The sequence below is a fragment of the Uloborus diversus genome, chromosome 6 (assembly GCF_026930045.1).
Source record: "Uloborus diversus isolate 005 chromosome 6, Udiv.v.3.1, whole genome shotgun sequence".
Lineage (NCBI taxonomy): Eukaryota > Metazoa > Arthropoda > Arachnida > Araneae > Uloboridae > Uloborus > Uloborus diversus.
Window position 1 is genome coordinate 96,487,363 of NC_072736.1, and position 19,925 is coordinate 96,507,287.

The 19,925-nt window shown below is 30.9% G+C and overlaps 1 protein-coding gene across 1 annotated transcript; it reads left to right on the forward strand.

Moving 5' to 3' along the window:
• Positions 1-2,170: 2,170 nt before the first annotated feature.
• Positions 2,171-19,515, forward strand: LOC129225137 (39S ribosomal protein L4, mitochondrial-like). The gene is made up of 10 exons (XM_054859697.1): positions 2,171-2,332; positions 2,537-2,578; positions 4,665-4,912; positions 9,797-9,848; positions 9,992-10,109; positions 12,139-12,245; positions 13,535-13,585; positions 15,968-16,026; positions 17,184-17,257; positions 19,321-19,515. Exons 1-10 carry the CDS (start codon positions 2,321-2,323, stop codon positions 19,500-19,502), a joined length of 945 nt encoding a protein of 314 aa, XP_054715672.1. The 5' UTR covers positions 2,171-2,320; the 3' UTR covers positions 19,503-19,515.
• Positions 19,516-19,925: the final 410 nt, after the last annotated feature.

A 19,925-nucleotide genomic window follows, 5' to 3' on the forward strand; every position in this document is an offset into this window, starting at 1 on the left:
AAAAAAAAAAAAAAATGGAAACACTAAGTGACTGCGTCTTTGTAAAGTTGGGGCTAAGGAAAAAAAGAACCATCATCGTTTCATCCTCAGTAATTATCCCAACATCATCTGCACAATGCCAATAAAAAGTGTCACTATTTCTATTCGTTCTTGAAAATTCATCACTTTTTTTTAATTTGTATCATCAACTTCCAACATTAGACCTACTTAAATCAAAATGATTTTCTGTCATGTTCGTTTCACAAATACATAATCACCAGCTTTAGCAGTTTTTAGCTCAACTATCAATTCCTATACTAACTCGTCATAGTTGTCTTGTATTTCACCAATACAAATACTTAATCAGAATTACCCTTTATTTTGAAATCCCCATTATTATAGGGGCCCCCAATTACCCCATTGTGAGGGGGTAGGTATAATACCCACTTACTTAATAGATGGGTATAATACCCACTTACCACGTATAGCAAAAATGTACGGAGTAAGTGGGACCCCTCCTCTTAAACACTTATTAATAATATTTTATTCAAAAATTCTTGTTGCTGTATGAACTTTAAGTTATACTATAGGTAAAAAATTAATTATCATAAAAAATAATAAAAACTAACCTGGAAACACTTTTTTGAAAAATGTTGCTTGAACTCGCAAAAAAAAAAAAAAAAAAAATCAGATTTTTTTTTTTTTTTTTTTGACTAAGTGCTATGATTTAGAAAAATTTCATGAATCCCAAATATGTGTTAAACCAATTACTGTGATGAAATTTAACATGATCTGTGCAAAAGAGTTTGAAAGAGTTGAAGAGAGTTTGAAGAGTTGTTTATCCCTATTTCAGTTTTAGGGGGTTGATCCACTTACCGTAGTGACCCACTACCCCCAACCAACCCAAATATACGAATGTTTCAAGGTTTAAAAAAAATCTGAATGAAAAAATCCGAGTTTTTTGGTTCAAAAAGAAAATTAAAAAATGTTAAATGATGTCACGTAGTCATTTCTAATAACCTTTAGCATTATTACAATAAAACTATTTTCATATAGAATTTTAACGTTTAAAATGTGTTTCACATATGAGCGTCTTGCAGACTAAAATGTTTGATTGATTTTTTTTTTTTTTTTTTGTATTTGATGTAAAACTGAAACTCATATTTTTAACTGATATGTTATTCATCAAATGAAATTTGTTGTAAACGAATTTGATTTTTTTTCCAATTAATAATTTTTGTTGCTCACTTTTAATTAACTGACATTTTTTCAGCACCTTTTTCACTTTTTAAAGATATGATTATCAACAAACTAGTTTAATAACTTTTATTCTATTGTACATAGGTTTTTTTCCCCTGGCATTAATTAATAATGAATACTAATTGTAAAAAGTAAATGAAAAGGTAGAAAATAATTCCATCAAAACTTTTTTTTATTCATTTCTAAAATATTTTTTACCGAAGTTTATTGAGTACTTTCATCAGTTGAGGTGACATTATTTTTTTTGTTCAGAGGATTAATTTTACATCCTCCAAATGCAACAAATGCCAATTCCCAAGAACGTCCAATGTTTGTCGTCCAATTTTGAATTTAATCTCTTTTTATGAATCGTAGCTCTTACACATCCTACGTCTATTTCGTGCAAATGCGCAATGTATTTATTCAGAACAACCCAAATAAAAAAACGTTTAATAATGCTACTTTATTCCTTTCTCTTTGAATAATTTTATTACTACTAACAATTATAGGCAATTTGAATTTTATCATGTTTTCTATATTACTAAATTTGAAAATTTATTTTTTCACCCATTTACACCAAGTGTAACCAAAAATAATACATTCTTCTTCTCTTTTCTTTATAAGATTGCACTAAAGTAAATAATTATGTATGTGAATGAAAAAGTCTATTTTTCATTTTTTTCCACCATAAACGGTAAATGAACCTTTTTAATTCTTCAAATATTCATATTTTGGCTAATTATAAAGAATAAGTGAATACGGAAAAAAAAAGAAACAGACAACCTTCATTAAGAGGGCTTTGCAACCTTATTTTATAATTAATATTGATTAATAGTCATACATCTGTTCGCTAGATGGCAGCATGAACGATAAGAAAATCAAGCAGAGAAGCGAAGATATTGCACTATTTCACCCTGACGCTTTCAGAATCTTTCGGTCCCTAACCGAACGTCACAAAAATTTAATGAAATTATTATTCTTTAAATATTAATGTTTTGAACTTTGCCCGTATTTTATGAGCTCCTAAGATAGTGATTGCATTTTTTTCCACTTTGAATGTTTTTTTGAATTTCCCTTCAAGCTTAGCATTTGAGAAAGTTCCATGAATTCAGCGGTATGTATTTTTTACTTTAAAAACAAATTGGAGTGCTGTGAACTTTTATATGCATATTTTTATGTACTTTTGTGTACGTAAATGCTGAAAAAAAAGCTATTATGTGAACCATGTTGGTCGCTTTTTGAACGAATGATTTATGTTGGCAGCTTTTAAGTTGATTTGTAAATTTTGTTTTTATTATGCTTTTGTTTTCTTTTATAGATGCTGAAACTCTTTCGACATTTGTCAATATGCAAAAGTTTTGTAAGTAATTAATTGCTTTTCAATAGAAATTGCTTTTAAACTATCAATTGACCAAGTGCTGTCGATTGCTTCTCTTATTTATGACATTTTTTGTTTTAAAATATAACTCAAAATTCTTAACTAACAAATCGGGAGAAATATCACAACGTGCAATACATGGCGATGTATCTGAAATGCTTTGCCAAAACATTCAAAACAAAGTGCTTACGTATCCATCCATTAAAGAAATAAAAAACTATTTTGATCAAAATGACAATAAAAAATATTCAATTTTATACTAGCATCCCTATTAAATCATGTGCATCAAACAAGATTTAAGAAATTTATTACTTCACTTTAAAGACAAAGAAATTCATTTAATTAACGATGAATGAAAATACAGTAGGAATTCCCGATTATCCGGACTAATGTGGGGGATTGGCAGTCTAGATAACAAAAAATCTGGATTGGGCCGAGTTCCATCTTCTAACTTCATCCCTTACTTAATTCAAAACACATGTAATTACATATTTTAGATAAATAACAAAAGCAGTAGTACTTACTGTGTCATGTGCAAAAGTGACTGCAAAACAGCTTCTAACTAATGTGCCACCTTTGTTATTAGAGGATCAGAATGCACAGAGGTTGCGGGCAAATGGTAGAAAATGAAAAACCGAAAAACCTTTTCGTATTCTTTATTTTCCCCATGCACTTCTATGACCAGTTTTACAAATGACCGCTTTCAAACATTCTTTACTAGGCCTTATAGTACGGAGTCAAGATAATCGGGAGCCTACTGTATTTGAAAAAAGTATTTGATACACTAAAATTACAAAATAACATTGAAAACAAGCTGAAATTCAGAGAAAATAACTTATTGCGCAAAAACAACTTAAAATAATAAGTGCAGTTTCAGCACTAACACGACGTTTACCTTAAAAAACAATTAAAGTATCAGAATCCTTTTAATTTCGCACGGACTGAACTACACCTGAACTTTGCATATAAATGAATTAGATCAGGCGTAAGCCTGTCCTGACCCAATAGCTGTAACTAGACCGAAAGGGTGACTGGATCTATTTCAGCCTTGCTTCATTTTTCTGTTTATTCGCTTTTGTTTACGTTACAAATAATTTCAACCAAGCCCATAGAGTAAGGAAATTTATGTAGAAAGGCCATGTCTATGACAAAAAAGACATGCAATTGAAGCCAGAATTATATAATATATGTAGATGCAAAGATGGACAGGGTTCAGGGGTGTGCACAGAAATTTTGAGGCTCGTCGCAAATTACTCGGGAGGACCCGTTCCATATTGTTTACCTCTACGTCCCTACATATATTTCACTCCTCATTATAAAAATCTCGGGCCTATTACAGGCTCGGGTCCGGGCTAACTGGTGTCTCACCTCTCTCTTTCTCTGTGCATGCACCTGGCGGGGTTATGATAACATGGTCGGTTTGCGAGAATGATTGTCGCTAATCTCGCAAAGGGACCAAATAAAGTAGCTGATGGATTGCTTTGCATTTTAATTCGTGTTAAAATGCAACTTCAAAAATGTGCTTCAGAAACTTGCTACTATATCTAAGTTTAAAAAAACTACCAAACAAATTTTAGTAATACAATGTTTTGAATCATAATGTATCCCAAGATCTCTAGTGAGATGCTAAAGATCATGGGATGTATCAGTGCAACTTCCAGCTTCAATTCCTTAGTATAGCGTAGCCTCTCTATTTTACTCTAGGACTGTGCCAGATTTATTCCTGATATTTATGATAATCCCCCTCTCCCCCTCCCAATTTCCATAGTTCATTGCCATGGGACAGGATGTTTTCCAAAGTTTTATACCATGATCCCCCTCTTTAATTACCCCCTGGTAAGCATAAGATAAAAGAGATAATTTTGTTTGTATTCGATCTATGAAAATCCTTACTTTTCATAATGCAAATTTAGGCAGATACTTTACATTTTCACAATTGCATTCAATTAATTAAAAAGTTACTAAGTAATTTTTCTCACATTCTTTACTCTTCACTTTATATGAACGCAAAAAGTATGTCTCATGTTCATAGTCATCCATTTTTGATGCTTCTTACATCTTTTTTCAGCCAGCAAGAAGCTCCCCATTATGCAGTTCAAGATATTTTGAGTCCGATGCAGCTCCCCCTGATATACATGCAGAGAATGTTGTACCAAGTAGCAGACCACCATTGCCAATAATCACTTCTCGGAACCTTGAATATCCTAAAAAGCACTTAACACCACGTCAGGCTTGGGTTACGAATATGGATACAGTACAAGAAGAAAAACTTGGTTTAGTTGACTTACATCCATCTGTATTTTCTGCTATGCCAAGGTATAAATATTAATCCTTTATTTCACAGATGTGTTTGTTTATGTATTTTCAGAACTTTTTTGATTTCTGTTTAATCCAAAAAATAAAATATTTTCTTTGTCAATCTGTTTTTGTTTTACAAAAAGATTTCGTTTCCTTACTATGCTCTAACACACACTGTTAGAAAAACTTAGAATCCCTAACTACTGGCAAGCAATTTTATTTCAGTGTTTCTTTATACCGTATTATCCAGCATGCCACAAAATTCGGGGGTCACCATGTTTTTAATAAAAATAGAGGTTAGAAAAAAATTAATACTTTGAAAAACATATGTTCAGCTTAAAAATGGATATAAGTTCTATACATATCTCATTAGTATTAATAAACAGTTTGATTTTGTAAAAATATTTGCTAGCAATGTCATTTGTTATTATAACAAGAAAAATATTCTTTAATAACAAATAATTTTATAAAAAATAAATTAAAACTAAGTAAGCAAACAATTAAGCAGTAAGTTACCGCCCCTAAACCAGTGCTAAAGAATTTGCCATAGCTATTCAATAAATAAAAACTAATACGATATTTTGGTTGTATTTGATTCTAAAAATCTTTTAACACCCTCTGAAGTTTAAGTTCCATTGTTATAAATATTATAGAAAACAGCTTTTTAAAGTAAGAATGAAATACTGTGACAACAGAACTGTATTTGAACAAAACTGGTGTTTTCTATTGCTCTAAACTCGCTATGTCTATGCTGGGTAGAGAACCAGAAATTGCAAGACTTCTTGCAAGAAATCTGAAACATCTTATTGTTCATACAAAAAAAGCCCTATTGATCAGTATTGTCACAAAAGCCAATATATAGAAGCAGTTCTGCATTTGGCTGCAAAATTTCTTCCAGCAGTCTGTTGCACAAGTTGAAATCTCAAAAATAAGCTACAAGATAATCCGATAATAGAGTAATCATAAAATCTAAATGAGCCATTGAGAAATACTTGAAAGCTTGATGCTGAACTTAAAAAAATGTGAGTACATGCTACTTGTTGATTACATCCTAAATTTAAGATTATTTATTCTTTAAAAGGTTTGGGGGGGGAGGAGCAGTTTCCTCTAAAGAAAACTAAGAAATAATCTTCAGAACTTTGTCTAGAATCTGGGACGTATGCCTCAGCTTTGCGCTGTTTCTGCTACCAGTGTTGTGTACATATACCAATTTTATTTGAAAGCATTCAGAATTTTACTTGCCTTTAAATTATCTATTGAAATCAAAAATTTAATGGTTTTGAATGAATAATTAGCACATTATACTGCAAAATTATTTCAGAACTGTCAACATGCATTGAAAATCGGCTTTCCTATTAAAATTTATTTGGCTCAGAGCAAATGTGATGTTAGGCAACAAGCTCTATATAACTTTTGAAAACAGATGATTGACAAGTATCAGTGTAGAAGTTTGACTTTTCACTACAAAAAAAAAATAGGCTTGAATCCTAATACTGTCATTTCTTGATAATTCAAAGCCTAAAAGTTGACATTTTCTTTATCTCAAAATTTTCATTGGGTCCCTAACTCTTGAAAAGGCTGTAAGAACTTCCCATAGCTCAAACATCCAATAACTCAAAAGTTTTAGCCACTCCCTCGGCAGGTCCATTCACGAAGGGAGGGGTTTAGGTTTCAATGTTTTTTCATTTTTATCTGCATTGTCAGGAAAACACAATAGTGTATGAAAGAATTCATTTCTGTTTAATGCTCAGAGTGAAGGGCGTACAAATTCCTAGAAGCCCTGGTTTTAAGTAATATTACCAATTCTACTGTATCATGGTCAGGATCGTTATTAACCTCACCTCCTGGAAGAAAAATTCTGGCTACACTAGAAGGTTCAATATTTATTTATTCATTCTACTGCTTGTTTAGATTCAAACCGTATTACCTGTTTACACTGTGGTATATTGCAACACGTACTCAAAAAATTCTACAAATTCTTTTAGGACATCTGTTTTCAGATTTTGCATTCTAAATAATGTGTAGAAAACAAAATATAAAGGGGTTCGTTGCAGACGCAAATTGCATCACCAAACACAATTACTATGCATCTTCATAGATGCAATACTCTTCTCTTTTTGTGAAACGCTTAAGTCATCATAACTTTCTTTTAAGAAGCACTTAAACGAAATGAATGCTTTGTATTGATAGCCCTTTCAGCAGTTCCTCCATCACTTTTTTTTTTTAAATATGATTTTAGTCAATAAAGAGTGGACAGCTGTAAATTGTCGAAAACCTTCAAAGAGAATTAAAAAAAAAAAAAAGCTGCGCCTGAAAATTTTAACATTTGAAGTAAATTAAATCAAATGTGTGCTTCTCTTCATTTGATTTTTTATATATTTTTCCCAATGGGAGGGGTTTAACCCCTAAAACCCTCCCCTTGGTCAGCGACCTGTCCCTCGGGACTTTGAGCTATCAAGAGTTGACTGTACTGTGTTCTTTCAAAATGAAAGGTTCTATTCCCAAGGCCCATTTACATTGACCAAAAAAAGAAAGAAACGGAAAAGTCTTTATTTAATGCACTCTCCCACTTTTTCCATACGTAGAGCAAAATAGTTTTGGAACTATTTACGGTTAGTAAAGAACTTTGGAAATTGAAAACAAATTTAAACCAAAAATTACCCTTTTTTTAGCTGATTCATCTATTGCCTACTTAAAAATATAATTGTGCCCAAAACATATACAGTCGGATCCCGACTTATGCAAGGGATGCTTTCCAAGACCCTTCGTGTAAGTCGAAATTTTGCATTGTGAGAAAAGGGTATGCATACAAAGATTTTATTAACATACCCAGTTATCTTAGACATTTTTAAACCCCTCTTAAACGGTTTTATACCATTTCTTAACTATACTCAGACGTGTGATTTTTCTGTATTTTAACGAAATTCCGTATTTTTGATAATTTTGAAATGCAAAAACTTCATTTTGGTGAAAATCCATATTTTGCGGGTGAAGCGTTTTCCTGGGCTGTGATTGGTTTAACTTGATTCCAATCTGTAAAGTGAAACTTTCATAAAAGGAAAACAAAGGGATTATCGTTGTGTTATACGATTTCAGTTGTGCATTGAACATGCTCTTGCAGCAATTTTGAATTTGATTGCTTTATCTTTTCGAATTTCTTGCAAAAAGGAACGTTTATTTGATAAAGATTTTTTTTTTTTTTAATTTCAATTGTGTTGGATGGATTCCAATCCTATGCTCCAGAAGTGGATGATGACACTTTGAAAAAAATGCTTAGGAATAATAATTTGTATAGCTGGCAAATAAGATTTTATTTACAGATTTTTACTACTTATGTTTACTTACCAGCACTATTTATAAACTATGGTTGAACTTGTTTTAAAAATCAGATTTTTTTTTTCATTCTGTTTTTAATTGAAAAAAATACATTTAACTCTAATTTGATTTTTATTTCTTGTAAGACTAGTTTATTTTCCCCTATTTTTCTGTCATCTTTACTAAATTGGATTTGAATAATATCCATCAATATTAAAATTTGTTTTACCTCATAGTTTTTTGGTGCAGCAATGCTTGAAATTTTTCAATAGTTTTAAGAACGGGATAGATTAGCTTTGTTAATAATCTCTTCAGTCATTAATAAAGTATCTAATTTATTAATAACTAACATTCCTGAGGTCTTTTTTTTATTATTGTTTTGAAATGTTCATGCATTCTTAATACACCCTGGTACTATCCACTGTGGTTATATCAGTTAGTTTATTTGATTTATGAAAGTATGTTGTGACGCTGCGGTATTTCAGTATTTTTTTCTTCAGTGTGTCACATGTCTGTATACTTTACGGATTCTTGCATATAAAGCTGAATTTTTACTCTATTTATTAAAAAAAACTGCATTATTCAGCATAAAATACTGTTACGATGTACAAAATCAATGATCAATGGGGATAAATCATTACAGTACGTACAGTATGCACTAATTCTAAAGCGCAGCACTATAATCATACTGTTCAGTAGGTACAATTTATAACTTAAAAATTGAAGATGATTTATGCTGTGTAATCAGATTGTTGTTCTAATATATTTTTAAATACAGTTGCTTCACTGTTACTTCAATAACTCTTCCATCTATGGTAACACCCCTCTTTCTTTCATACTGTTTGCACTACACTACTCTGCGAGTTGCATATTAAAATTAAGTTTTAAACTTTTACAGATTGCCTTTTACTTGACTTTTAACTGTACGTATGGAACATTCACTCTTACCTAATTGTTGTGCTACCTTCAATTCACTTTTTAGTTGTTCAAGCATATCAAGAATGTTTACTTTTTCTTAAGTTGTCACCACAACTTTCTCCTTTTCTTTCCTTCTTCATAAACTTGATATGAAACAGCGTGCTTAGGTGCCACAGTATTTCCTCGTCTTTCATATTTAAAATTAAAAAACATAGTAATAATGGAAAATGTGGAGTGGTTTTTTCATACAAACAAACAAAGTGATCTATGGACTAGTGGGATGTGGGAACTTGGGGAGTCAATGTGGCTAAAAGATGAAAGTACATTCAGGAAAACAATATTTAGTAGTCAATAACAAAGTCGACACTTAGCACCGCAATTTCTTTCCGAAAATTTTCATGTTGCAGCGAGGAGCTCAAAAATTTGTTACTTGTGAAAAACGCGCATTACAGCCATTTCGCATAAGTCGAGTCGCATTGTAGCTGGAGTGAACTGTATTTTAATAGCCATAAATGTCCTAAATTAGAGCATATCATATTTATAAAAGGAGAGAAAATGCTCATGTGATTTTCACTCATACTGACTTTGTGTTCCGATATTGAATTTTATTTGGTTTAATAATTTGATCCATTTATAATTATGTATTTTGTCTTTTATCTTTTGTTTTAGAATTGATGTTATTTTCCACAACTATTTATGGCAAAAAAAATATCGGCATGTGGTAAATATTTTTTTTCTTTTTTGTGTTTATTATTTGAAATGCATAAACAACGAATTTGAATACTTCAAAAAATCTGAGTTCTATTGTTGGAATATGTCAATTAACTTCTAGTAAAACTTGCCTTTTTTTCTTACACCATTTAGGACTTTGTAACAGAATACTCCCGTGCTGAAATGCGTGGTGGTGGCCGAAAACCTTGGCCTCAAAAAGGGACTGGCCGAGCAAGGCATGGAAGCATTCGATCGCCAATTTTTTTAAGAGGTAGATGCTGTTTTTCTGCCAATTAGCAGCATTCTGAAAATTTCAATCTTTAGATTAATAGAATTCCATTTGTTTTTTAAAGTTTAAAGAAGAAAAATTCAGGAATTTAAAAAAAATACTCATGCTTTTAAGAAAAAAAAATTTTTTTTATTGTAACTGAGCATACTTTATAATATCTACTGTTTAGGAAATAATAATTAATATTGAGAACACAAAGAGCACATGTTTAAAAACTGCTGCTTAATTACAGAAAAACTGCAATACAACGTTAAACCTACTTTTCCGTATGAGGCAGTGAGAAGCAAAGGGATGTAAGTGGACATTTTCAAGTTTCGAGTAAAACGCGTTTAAATATAACATTCTAGGTAGACTTTCATTGAATTTGTTTTCTAAATCATGCTGTATAGCAGCAACTGCCAGGGCTACTAGTACCATCTCTTGCCCCCCGACAGAAGAGAGATTCATCTACCATGTGTACTGGTTATCCCCAAATTTTTCATTTTGCCACTTACATCCCTTCGCTTCTCACTGCCTCATATCTAAGAAAAAGAACACATACTTTTTCAACGATCAATCTTTCTCCATCCTGCTTAGGAATCAGTTTTGATTTTTTAAGTTTTGTTCCCAAGTAAATAAACCGAATTTGTCTTTATTGAATTTGTCTTCATTTCCATTCTAAGTTTTGGTTAAAATTGAAGATGCATTATATATCCCATGGTAAGCTAATAAATCATTTAAACAACCAGTAATGTACCAAGGGGTAGCAATTTTTAACAATTAAATCTTGTGATACAAAATAGATACAGTGAAATCCCGTTACAACGAATACCGATATAATGAAGTATCCGTTACAACGAACAAAATGTGTGGTCCCATTTTAAAACCCGTTGAGATAATGTATAAAAAATCTCGTTTTAGCGAATTGATTGCTTCAAAAATTTGTTACAAAATGTTTTTCTCAATGCCAGTTTGAATATTTTTTACTTATCGCTGTTTTCGGAAATTAAACAACGACTTTTACAAGTCGTTATGTGAAAACTCCGTTTATACTTTCGAAGTAGAGCCATTCAAGGTGGAATTCCGTTCAGGCTGAAACGTAAGCTGACGTATAAGAACAAATGCCAATGTCTTTTCTAGTGGTCAGTGAAGTGTTATAAATTAGAATTTTTTATAATGTCCTCTGGGGAAAAATCGCGTTACAAAAGAAAGTAACACTTTTTGTGAAGAGAACAGTGAATAAAAGATTTGGTGTTCAATATTTTTTTCATTGTTTTTCAGAATAAATGGTGTTAAATTATATTTTAGATCGTTAATAACGTTTAGATAGTTAGTCGTAAATGTTGCATATTTAATTAAATTAGAGTGGAGATTTGCAAAACACATACATTAAACACATTATGAAAATTCTGTTACAATAAAAAATTTCACCGGTCCCTTGGAGTTCGCTGTAACGGGATTTCACTGTATTCTTTTAAACAATCTTTCTTTCCCTTCAAAAATTAGTTAATCTAGCCAATAGGGTGGCTAGATTAGCTGCCTGCGACGGGCTGGTATCATTTTGTGGGTCAGTATTGATGAATTCAATCAGAATTTCTACAAAAACAAACCAGAAAAGTTTTTTAGATTTTGTTTCCTTTCTTTTTCCCCCCTCCTTCATAGAAGCAGTAATAAATTTTAATTTAATAGTATTTTTAAGGCTTTTTCTTCTGTGATGTGTGAAATTTTCCATAGCTTTCTCAGAATCATGAAATTCTATGAATTTTTCTAGTTGTTTTTGTTTGCCACTCTGAAGTTATAAACAAAGAAAGGATAATACATTTGAAGGTTAACTGGGAAACCCTTTGATTTAAATGTATCATGTGCTTTTTCATGTCTAAAATATGTAGATTTGTGATCCTTTTAATTTTTAAAAATAGTTCTTTAGTTTTTTTTTCTTGACTAAGAGTAGAGAGAACCCTGGATTACTAGATAATACATGTATAAAAAGTAATTTGTGTTTTGTATAATATTTTCATTTTTTCATTGCTAGGTGGAAAAGCTCATGGAAAGCGAGGTCCGAAAACATCCTTTTACATGCTTCCTTTATCATCAAGAGTATCCGGTTTAATATCAATGTTGTCTTCAAAATTTGCTCAAGTAAGTTTTTACTTCCTTTTACAAAAAAGGAAGTATTGTAATAGCGAAAAAAATTTCACTCAAAATTCGTCCTTAATTTCCATTTTGCTCACCCCCGAATTAATGTTGAGTTTTTTTTTTTTTTTTCAACCCGACCATACTTGGATAAGTGCCTGTGGACATATAAACACCCGAAATATCCATACAACGACTTTTCTCATGACGTATGTATGTCGTATAACTCAAAAACAGTATGTCCTAGAAAGTTGAAATTTGGTATGTAGACTCCTAGTGGGGTCTAGTTGTGCACCTCCCCTTTTGTTTGCATTTGGGTGTTCCTAAAGGGATCTTTTGCCCCTTTTTGGAAGGGAAATCATCGTTAATTTCGATGTATACTCAATTGGTGTTATAATTTGGCGGACACTTGGCGATATATCGGCAGTCTTTTGGTCGCCAACTTGGCGATAAATTTGGCGATTTTTTTAAAATTATTTTTATTTTTTAATCTGGTTTCAAATTGGCCACTGTCGGTGATATTTAGAGAGTACTATTGAATCACATTAAATTTTCCAATAATGGGGAAATAACATTAAATTGGTGTAAAAGGATGTCATGTGATGCACACATCCGTTCTTTTTTAGTTTACTATTATGCCATTCTATTATCAGTACCACTCATTATCCATTACACTCATCTGTATATATTTGACCCATAAGGGTGACCTTTGTAGGAGGATAAAGCATGCTAAGTCTGCCAGGCAAGGATGTAGTGAGGCAGAAACTGAAAGTCAGTATATCTTTATTAGACAAAAAATTATTTTGTCAAAGTATTTAATTTTTTTTTTATGTATTTATTTTTTAAGACTATTTTTTAGCTTACATTCCCTGTCATATGCTTGTGTTTTACTTCCGGTTGCCAAAAACAACAAAAAATAGTATCAACTAGCCGCCAGGTTGGCTAGATTGGCCGCCTATGGCGTACTGGTGCAAGTGTCTAAAATTATTGTGTATACATTTATCAAAAATTCGTATACATACCCTTTTTCCCAACACAAAATTTTGGTTTACGAGAGACGTGTTGGGACGAATCATGTAAGTCCAGACTTAACTGTACTTCATGTATTGCACTTTCAGGTTTTTCAGAATTTAGAAATACATAGAATAGTTTTTATGGCATGGTCAAATTCTTTATTTTCTACTGTGTAGTTATATTTATTACTAATGTATATTTATATAAACATAAAATTATATATAATTGTTTTCATAAAATAATATTTGTTTTAATTAATGCTGATTTTAAAACCCTTGTAGGATGACTTGGTAATTGTTGATTCATTGGAAATTCCTTCAAGTGACTCAAAGGTATAACAATTACTTAGCAGTTGAAATATTTCATTCATTTATTTTATGTACTTTTTTTTTAATAAAGAAGGCTTTAATCTTATGTCTGTGAAATAAACCTTTTTTATTGTAAGATAAAAATGCACCAGAAAAAGTTCATTAGTTTTAGAACTAAATATAATGAAATTTGTAAAGATAGCCTGGAATGATCTTATTTCCTTGAGTTTTTTAATCACTTTTAACTGGAAGGTATTTAAAGCATCTTATCTCAATAAAACATCAAAACTGGCAACGTTTCAAAAAAATTGGATTGTTGTATGTCTATACAATAAGGGCTAGTAAAACCTTGAAATTTGTAATACGTCCTATTCTACTTGTCTTGCAAAAAAAATCTGTTAAAAGATCCTAATAGATGAATGTAACCCATTTTCGAAAACAGATCTACCGCATTTTTTCCCCAAGGTGGTTATTTCCTTGTTCAGCATTTAATATTGAAAAACTCATAATTATTTTGTGATATCAGCTATGAAAGTTTTTTAATAGGTTACAAAATTGTAAATACTGGGAAAAGTTTTTGCATGGTATGAAATTATATATAGAAAAAAGTCATATAGCACAAGTTTAGTTATTTCAAGGCGATTTTTCAGCTAATAAATGCAAAACATATTTATTAGCTGAAAGGATTTATTAGCAGACAAATTGAGTCATTCACCCTTTTCTCTCTATCAATGCTGCAATTTGTATCCCTTGCTCAATCCATTGTTGCAAGTGTGATATTCTTATATTTATATCTGCATTATCAGGAATTTCAAACTTTTGCTTTTAATATCCATATATTTGTATGTAAGAAACCATTATGTATCTAAATATAGAGTAGTAACTTTCTGAAAAATATATATGTAACATATATAATGATTAGTGTGTGTCACATCCTAACATGTACATTGTACATATTATTTTTAGTGTCATTTTAAAATCAAGAATTCTGCATTTTTCTTGTAACAAAATGTATTAGCTTTTTAAGTACTTGAGCAGGGAAACTAAACTGTAGATAAGGAAAGAGCCACAGCATTATTACATCTTGAATAGCTGTGTCATTAAAGGACCCTTCCTGTAAGTGCACCACATGAGCTTTATATCAGTTATTCGTTTACTCCTGTAATCTCATTCATTGTTCCCCACATTCTTGTGCCATCATAAGTTTTTTACGGAAGCAGATTTATATCTAAGTTGTCCTTTATAGTTTTATTAACTTATTAATTTACTAGTTGCTTTCAGCAGCTTGAGTAACGGCACCAGTAACAGACAAGAGTCCAGTATGAGACAGTTGTAAGTTTGGATTTGTATAATAAGAATTTTAGGTGGGTAAAAATGATATTGCTGCAACCCATGAATACGGTGCAACCATCTAGTGTTATCAGAGTGAGTTTTATGAGCCAGTTGGTATTTACAAGGCAGTGGTGGAAGGTTATGAACAGCCACCACGAGGTCTGCCGGTGTTTAATGTTCATTTAAATTTAATAAGACTTTAGCTCTAAAAATAAAGAACTTTTGCACATTTTGATAAGAAAAGAGGAATTCTGTCGGTTACTCATCCTTCCTCATCCTATCTGTTGCTGGGTATAATCACGTATTCCGATGTCGGTTACTGGGGGGTTGAACCTTTTTTCAAAATTAAGCAAATAAAAATAGAACTAATTCAAAGGATCCAAAAGCTGCCAAACAGTAGATGAAATGTAGTTGCATAAGAGAAAAAGTTTTAAAAGTCTAAATACATTAAAAAGCTCAGAAAATAAAATTAACCTGAGAGTGATGTCTTAAACATGTCTGTTACTGGTGCCATTACCCTAAATGTTTTCCTTCTTACCTCCATTCACCTATTTGCACCAAGATTGCTGTCTCCGGCAACTGCTGCTATTATAAAAATTATTCCGATCAATATTTATAGCTCTGTACTTATTTAACTCTATATCTACCTGTCCCCATATCTGTATGGAGGTTATCTGTAGTTAAGCATCTATCTACATTACCATCTATCTCTATTATTTGAGAAAAAATCTAAGACTGTTTTTACATTGTTGATAAATATTCACTTTGATGCATATTTATTTCTAACCCTGAACAAAATTCTTGGAGAAGATTTGCTTGCTAAGAAACACATTGTTGTGATTCTTAACGATGAAATTGCTATTAAAACTTAGTTTTGCTATTTACAACCATACATTATTACAACAATTAGTTCAGGCTCCATTGTATAAAAAGTGATAAAAATCACATAAGAACTGAAACAACTTTTTTCCAATTCCGCCACAAACACACAAACATTTTATTTCATTATATGTATAAATTCATTTATATTTTTATATGTATTTCTCTTTTTGAAATGCTCATTTGTTTTTCCAGTACATAGAAGATCTCATCAAAGAAAGGAAATGGGGAGTTTCTGTTCTACTTATAAATGAGTAAGATTTTATGCTTATCCTTCTCAACTTTTTAAAATTTGCTTCCACATATTAATAAAAAATGAAAAGAAAACTTATTAGGGTTGGAAAAAACAGCCATTTTAAATTGCAGTTGCTTAAGAATGAATAAAATTTAAACATTTTGTCAAGTCACTTTTTTAATTTTCCTTCTCCAAATCCAGGCAGCTATTTATTGAAAGTATCTATATACATATATGTACATTTTATTAGTATTAACTTTAAGGAACATTAGCAAATTTCATTTTCTAAATTTACCCAATTTGAACATCATAAATGTATTAAGCAAGTTTTATTTGCTTATTTGTTTCTTCTTTTCCATTTTAAGTAAAGAAAAATACTTTTTAGTCAGAAGAAAAAGAATCCCTCCTTTTTATACTCTTCCTTGCTGTTCCTCCTCCCTTCAAACAGGTGCTTTGGGAGAGTTACGTCTGGAGTTACATTTTAATCAGGCTGGTGTGAGAAAATAATTAATTAAAGAAAGAAAGCAACAAGAGCTCTATGCGGGGATGTAAAATTCTTGAAAATAATCTTTCGAAAAATATTTTAAAAAATCACACCCCTTTTCATCAGACCCTTCCCTCATTTAGATAAACTAATGTGTAGCAAAGACCAAAAATAAATAAATAAAGTAACAAAAAACATTCCAAAGCTTTTAAAATAGCAGTTCTAATTTTAAAATGTTCAATTTCTAGAAGAGAGGAGGCGGTAAATATAAAGGTAATTTCATGACCCAGGGTTAAAAAATGCACTATAATCAGTCATCAAAATAAAAAATTAAAAAAAATAATTATAAAGAACGTTCACAAGATAGTGTGAGGTTTTTTTTTTTTTAAATTTATTTGTAAAAATAATTAGGCTCTGTTTAAGGAGAGAAAGTATCTTGTTATTTAAATTTTTCATTTAGCCGCAAATCAGTTAATTTTTTTACAAGGAGTTTTCCTGTACTAGACATCAAAAATTAAGGTAAAAAGTAAAGATATTGTTAAATTTATGAGAGTCCTGAGTTTCATAGTTGGACTTTTTCTGGTACCCAGCAAAATACCCCTGCCCTGCTCTACCCGATGCTTTCATTTCAATATGAAATAAAAAGTATATGAATTTAATGTAAAGTTACTAATATCTTTTGTTAATTACAGATATGATGTTATGCCTCACAACATTACATTAGCAACAGACAGTTTGCCATCTGTTACACTAATGCCCTTCTATGGTAAAGTATTCTTTTCCTTGCAATACTAAAATACATAGAAATTCTTATGTAAAAGTGGAGAGAACACCAAAAAGGATCAAAATTCGGAATTTGGTTTTACACTTGTTTCATTAGTGTAATTCTTTCTTGGATATTTAAAGAAAAAAATCAGTTGCCTCCACTCAACATATATGCAAGTTGCAGAAATTCAAAATGTTTATTTTTTGACATTATGCATGATAGTATAAGCATAGGTTTCCATTTTGTGCATACTTATTTTGCTTTTTGTTTTAATAATTAAAGGAGTAATAAGTACCATTTTTGTTCCTGTTACACTAAATCAACCATGTCCTCTGTCTATAAAATGAAATAATTTCCTGCTTAGTTTCAGATAGGTATTAACTATGTTCTTTTCTTTATATGTGCACGAAATGTGCCAAGTGTGAGGCAAAGTAAGTTATCTGTCATAGCCATATAAAGCAAAACAAGGTACATGGTTCATTGAATATTCTACACAATAAACTCCCGATTATCTGGTAGGATTATCCACATCGCGGTGTTTTTTTTTTTTTTTTTTTTTTTTTTTTTTTTTTTTTTTTTTTTTTTTTTTTTTTTTTTTTGAAGTGATAACTTACTGAATTTTTGAAAAATGCACCCATTTTCATCTAACAAAAGCAAAATCTATTTTCAAGTATTCCTATATATTTCCCCCTCCCTTTCAATGACATCAAACCTTTTTTTTTTCCTTTTACATAAACTGTATCGTTTTCAGCGGGAGTTTAAATATATGCATGAGTGTTATTGATTTTTTTAGCATTTGTGTAATGTTCTCTAGTAAAATTTCTTACTCATCCTGCGAATTTATCTGTGAAATTCTTGCTTATCCAGGGTTACCATGTCACCCTATTCTGCAGATAACTGCATACATCCTCTTGTTTTAAATATGGATACCATTTTTTGTGACTTTGGTAGCCAGTGGATACTATTCAGAATTCCTAGTCGAAAGCATTAACTTAGAGTAAACTATGTAATATTAGAAATATGAATTTGTTGGATAGGCTTTTATGAAAAAATAAAAGAGATAAGAAATATGAATTTGTTGGATAGGCTTTTATGAGAAAATAAAAGAGATAGAGAGTGCTAACATAACCTAAACATGTCGTGGATTTCTTTCTCATATTGTTGCTTTTAAAAGATAAAAGACTTAAGTTTGGGGTTTGTGTTAATGGTTCAAGACCCTTTACAAGCTCGGGTTTTCTCGCAACCTTTTAGTGTAAAACCTAACAATTACTAAATTGCCACATAATGCTGGAAAAACCGAGGTTTCTGACAATCAGCAATTCTAACTACCAGAAGGAAGCTCTCAAACACGATGAAGATGTTTAATTTCAAGAGTTAATCATTTAATATTCAACTGGTTTCTCGTCACAGTTCAGAGACAAAAGTAATCTGGGCTACAGAGGATTTCTAAGGATGAGTGTCCAACATTTGCATAATGAATACAAATAAACCATTTAAAATGCCTGTCAGGTAACTCAATTTTAGACTATATAGTTATTACTAATGGTTATTACTGTATACATTTCACCTTCCTTCTCCATGACCACTTTGGTTCTAAGCTGACTCCATTGCATATGCTGATACATCAACTGCTGCACTTAATAGTTCAAACAATCTGCTGATATATGAATAAATAATCTGAAATGCAAACTATCCTCCAATATCCAAACATATATAAATGTAAAGAACTTCCACCAAAGTATAAACCATCCTCCAATGTCGCTGCAGTGCTTGGTTTGATTGTGAGCCCCTTTTTCTTTCATTTCATCCTTCATCATGTCTGCAGACATTTCCTAAATTTTGAAATGATGGACAAATGAAAATGTAATTAAAAACATGTTTGAAAGTTTTTAAAAATGAAAGCTAAAAATCCTTTCTTCAATCTGAAATAATAAAAACATCAAATTTGAAGTTGTAATTTATCTTTTTGATTGGATACTTCTAGTAATAAATTTTCATTTATTGTGTAACTATGTGTTCATCTATACCATATGCTATACACACCATTATTATTTTTTTTTTAGGTTTAAATGTTTGGAGTATGCTGAAATATGATACCCTTGTTTTAACGGTTTCATCTTTGGATAAAATCGAAGAAAGGCTATTGTTCCAACTTCATAGGTCAGATATTCATTGTCACAAGTTTAAGCAATTCAAACAGAATCAAAGTGTTCTTATAAATAGTGGACCTGTAAAAAAGACTTAATAATTAGATCAATAAAAACTTAGATTTTATGTATATCTCAAGTCTGTACAGCAATAATCTATATTAATTTACAAGTAAAATAATAGTAATGGTTTTGTTGATTCAAAAAAGTCCTATTATGATTTTACTCAGATATTATGTTTTAGTAAGCAAGAAAGGTGCATCTCCAAAACTGCAATTTTGGCAGTGAGCAACTTTATTAATGCAGTCAAACCTCATTAATTCAAACACGTTTAAAACAAATTACTGCTAAGAGGAACTACACTTGCAACCTTCTGTTTTCTGTTTATTGTTTTCTGGAAAAGACTTTCTGGTTAAGTCAAAGTTATTTTAAAGGTTCCTTCGAATTTGTTTTAATAAAGTTCAACTGTATTTATTTTCCCTATTCTTTAATAACTACTTTTTTTTTAATCCAAGCAATAA

What these genes read in the sequence shown, in the direction of transcription:
- LOC129225137 (XM_054859697.1), top strand. An exon ending in AAAAAAAATATCGGCATGTG is followed by an intron (nt 9,849 to 9,991) that starts GTAAATATTTTT and finishes TACACCATTTAG; the next exon opens with GACTTTGTAACAGAATACTC. An exon ending in ATCGCCAATTTTTTTAAGAG is followed by an intron (nt 10,110 to 12,138) that starts GTAGATGCTGTT and finishes TTTCATTGCTAG; the next exon opens with GTGGAAAAGCTCATGGAAAG.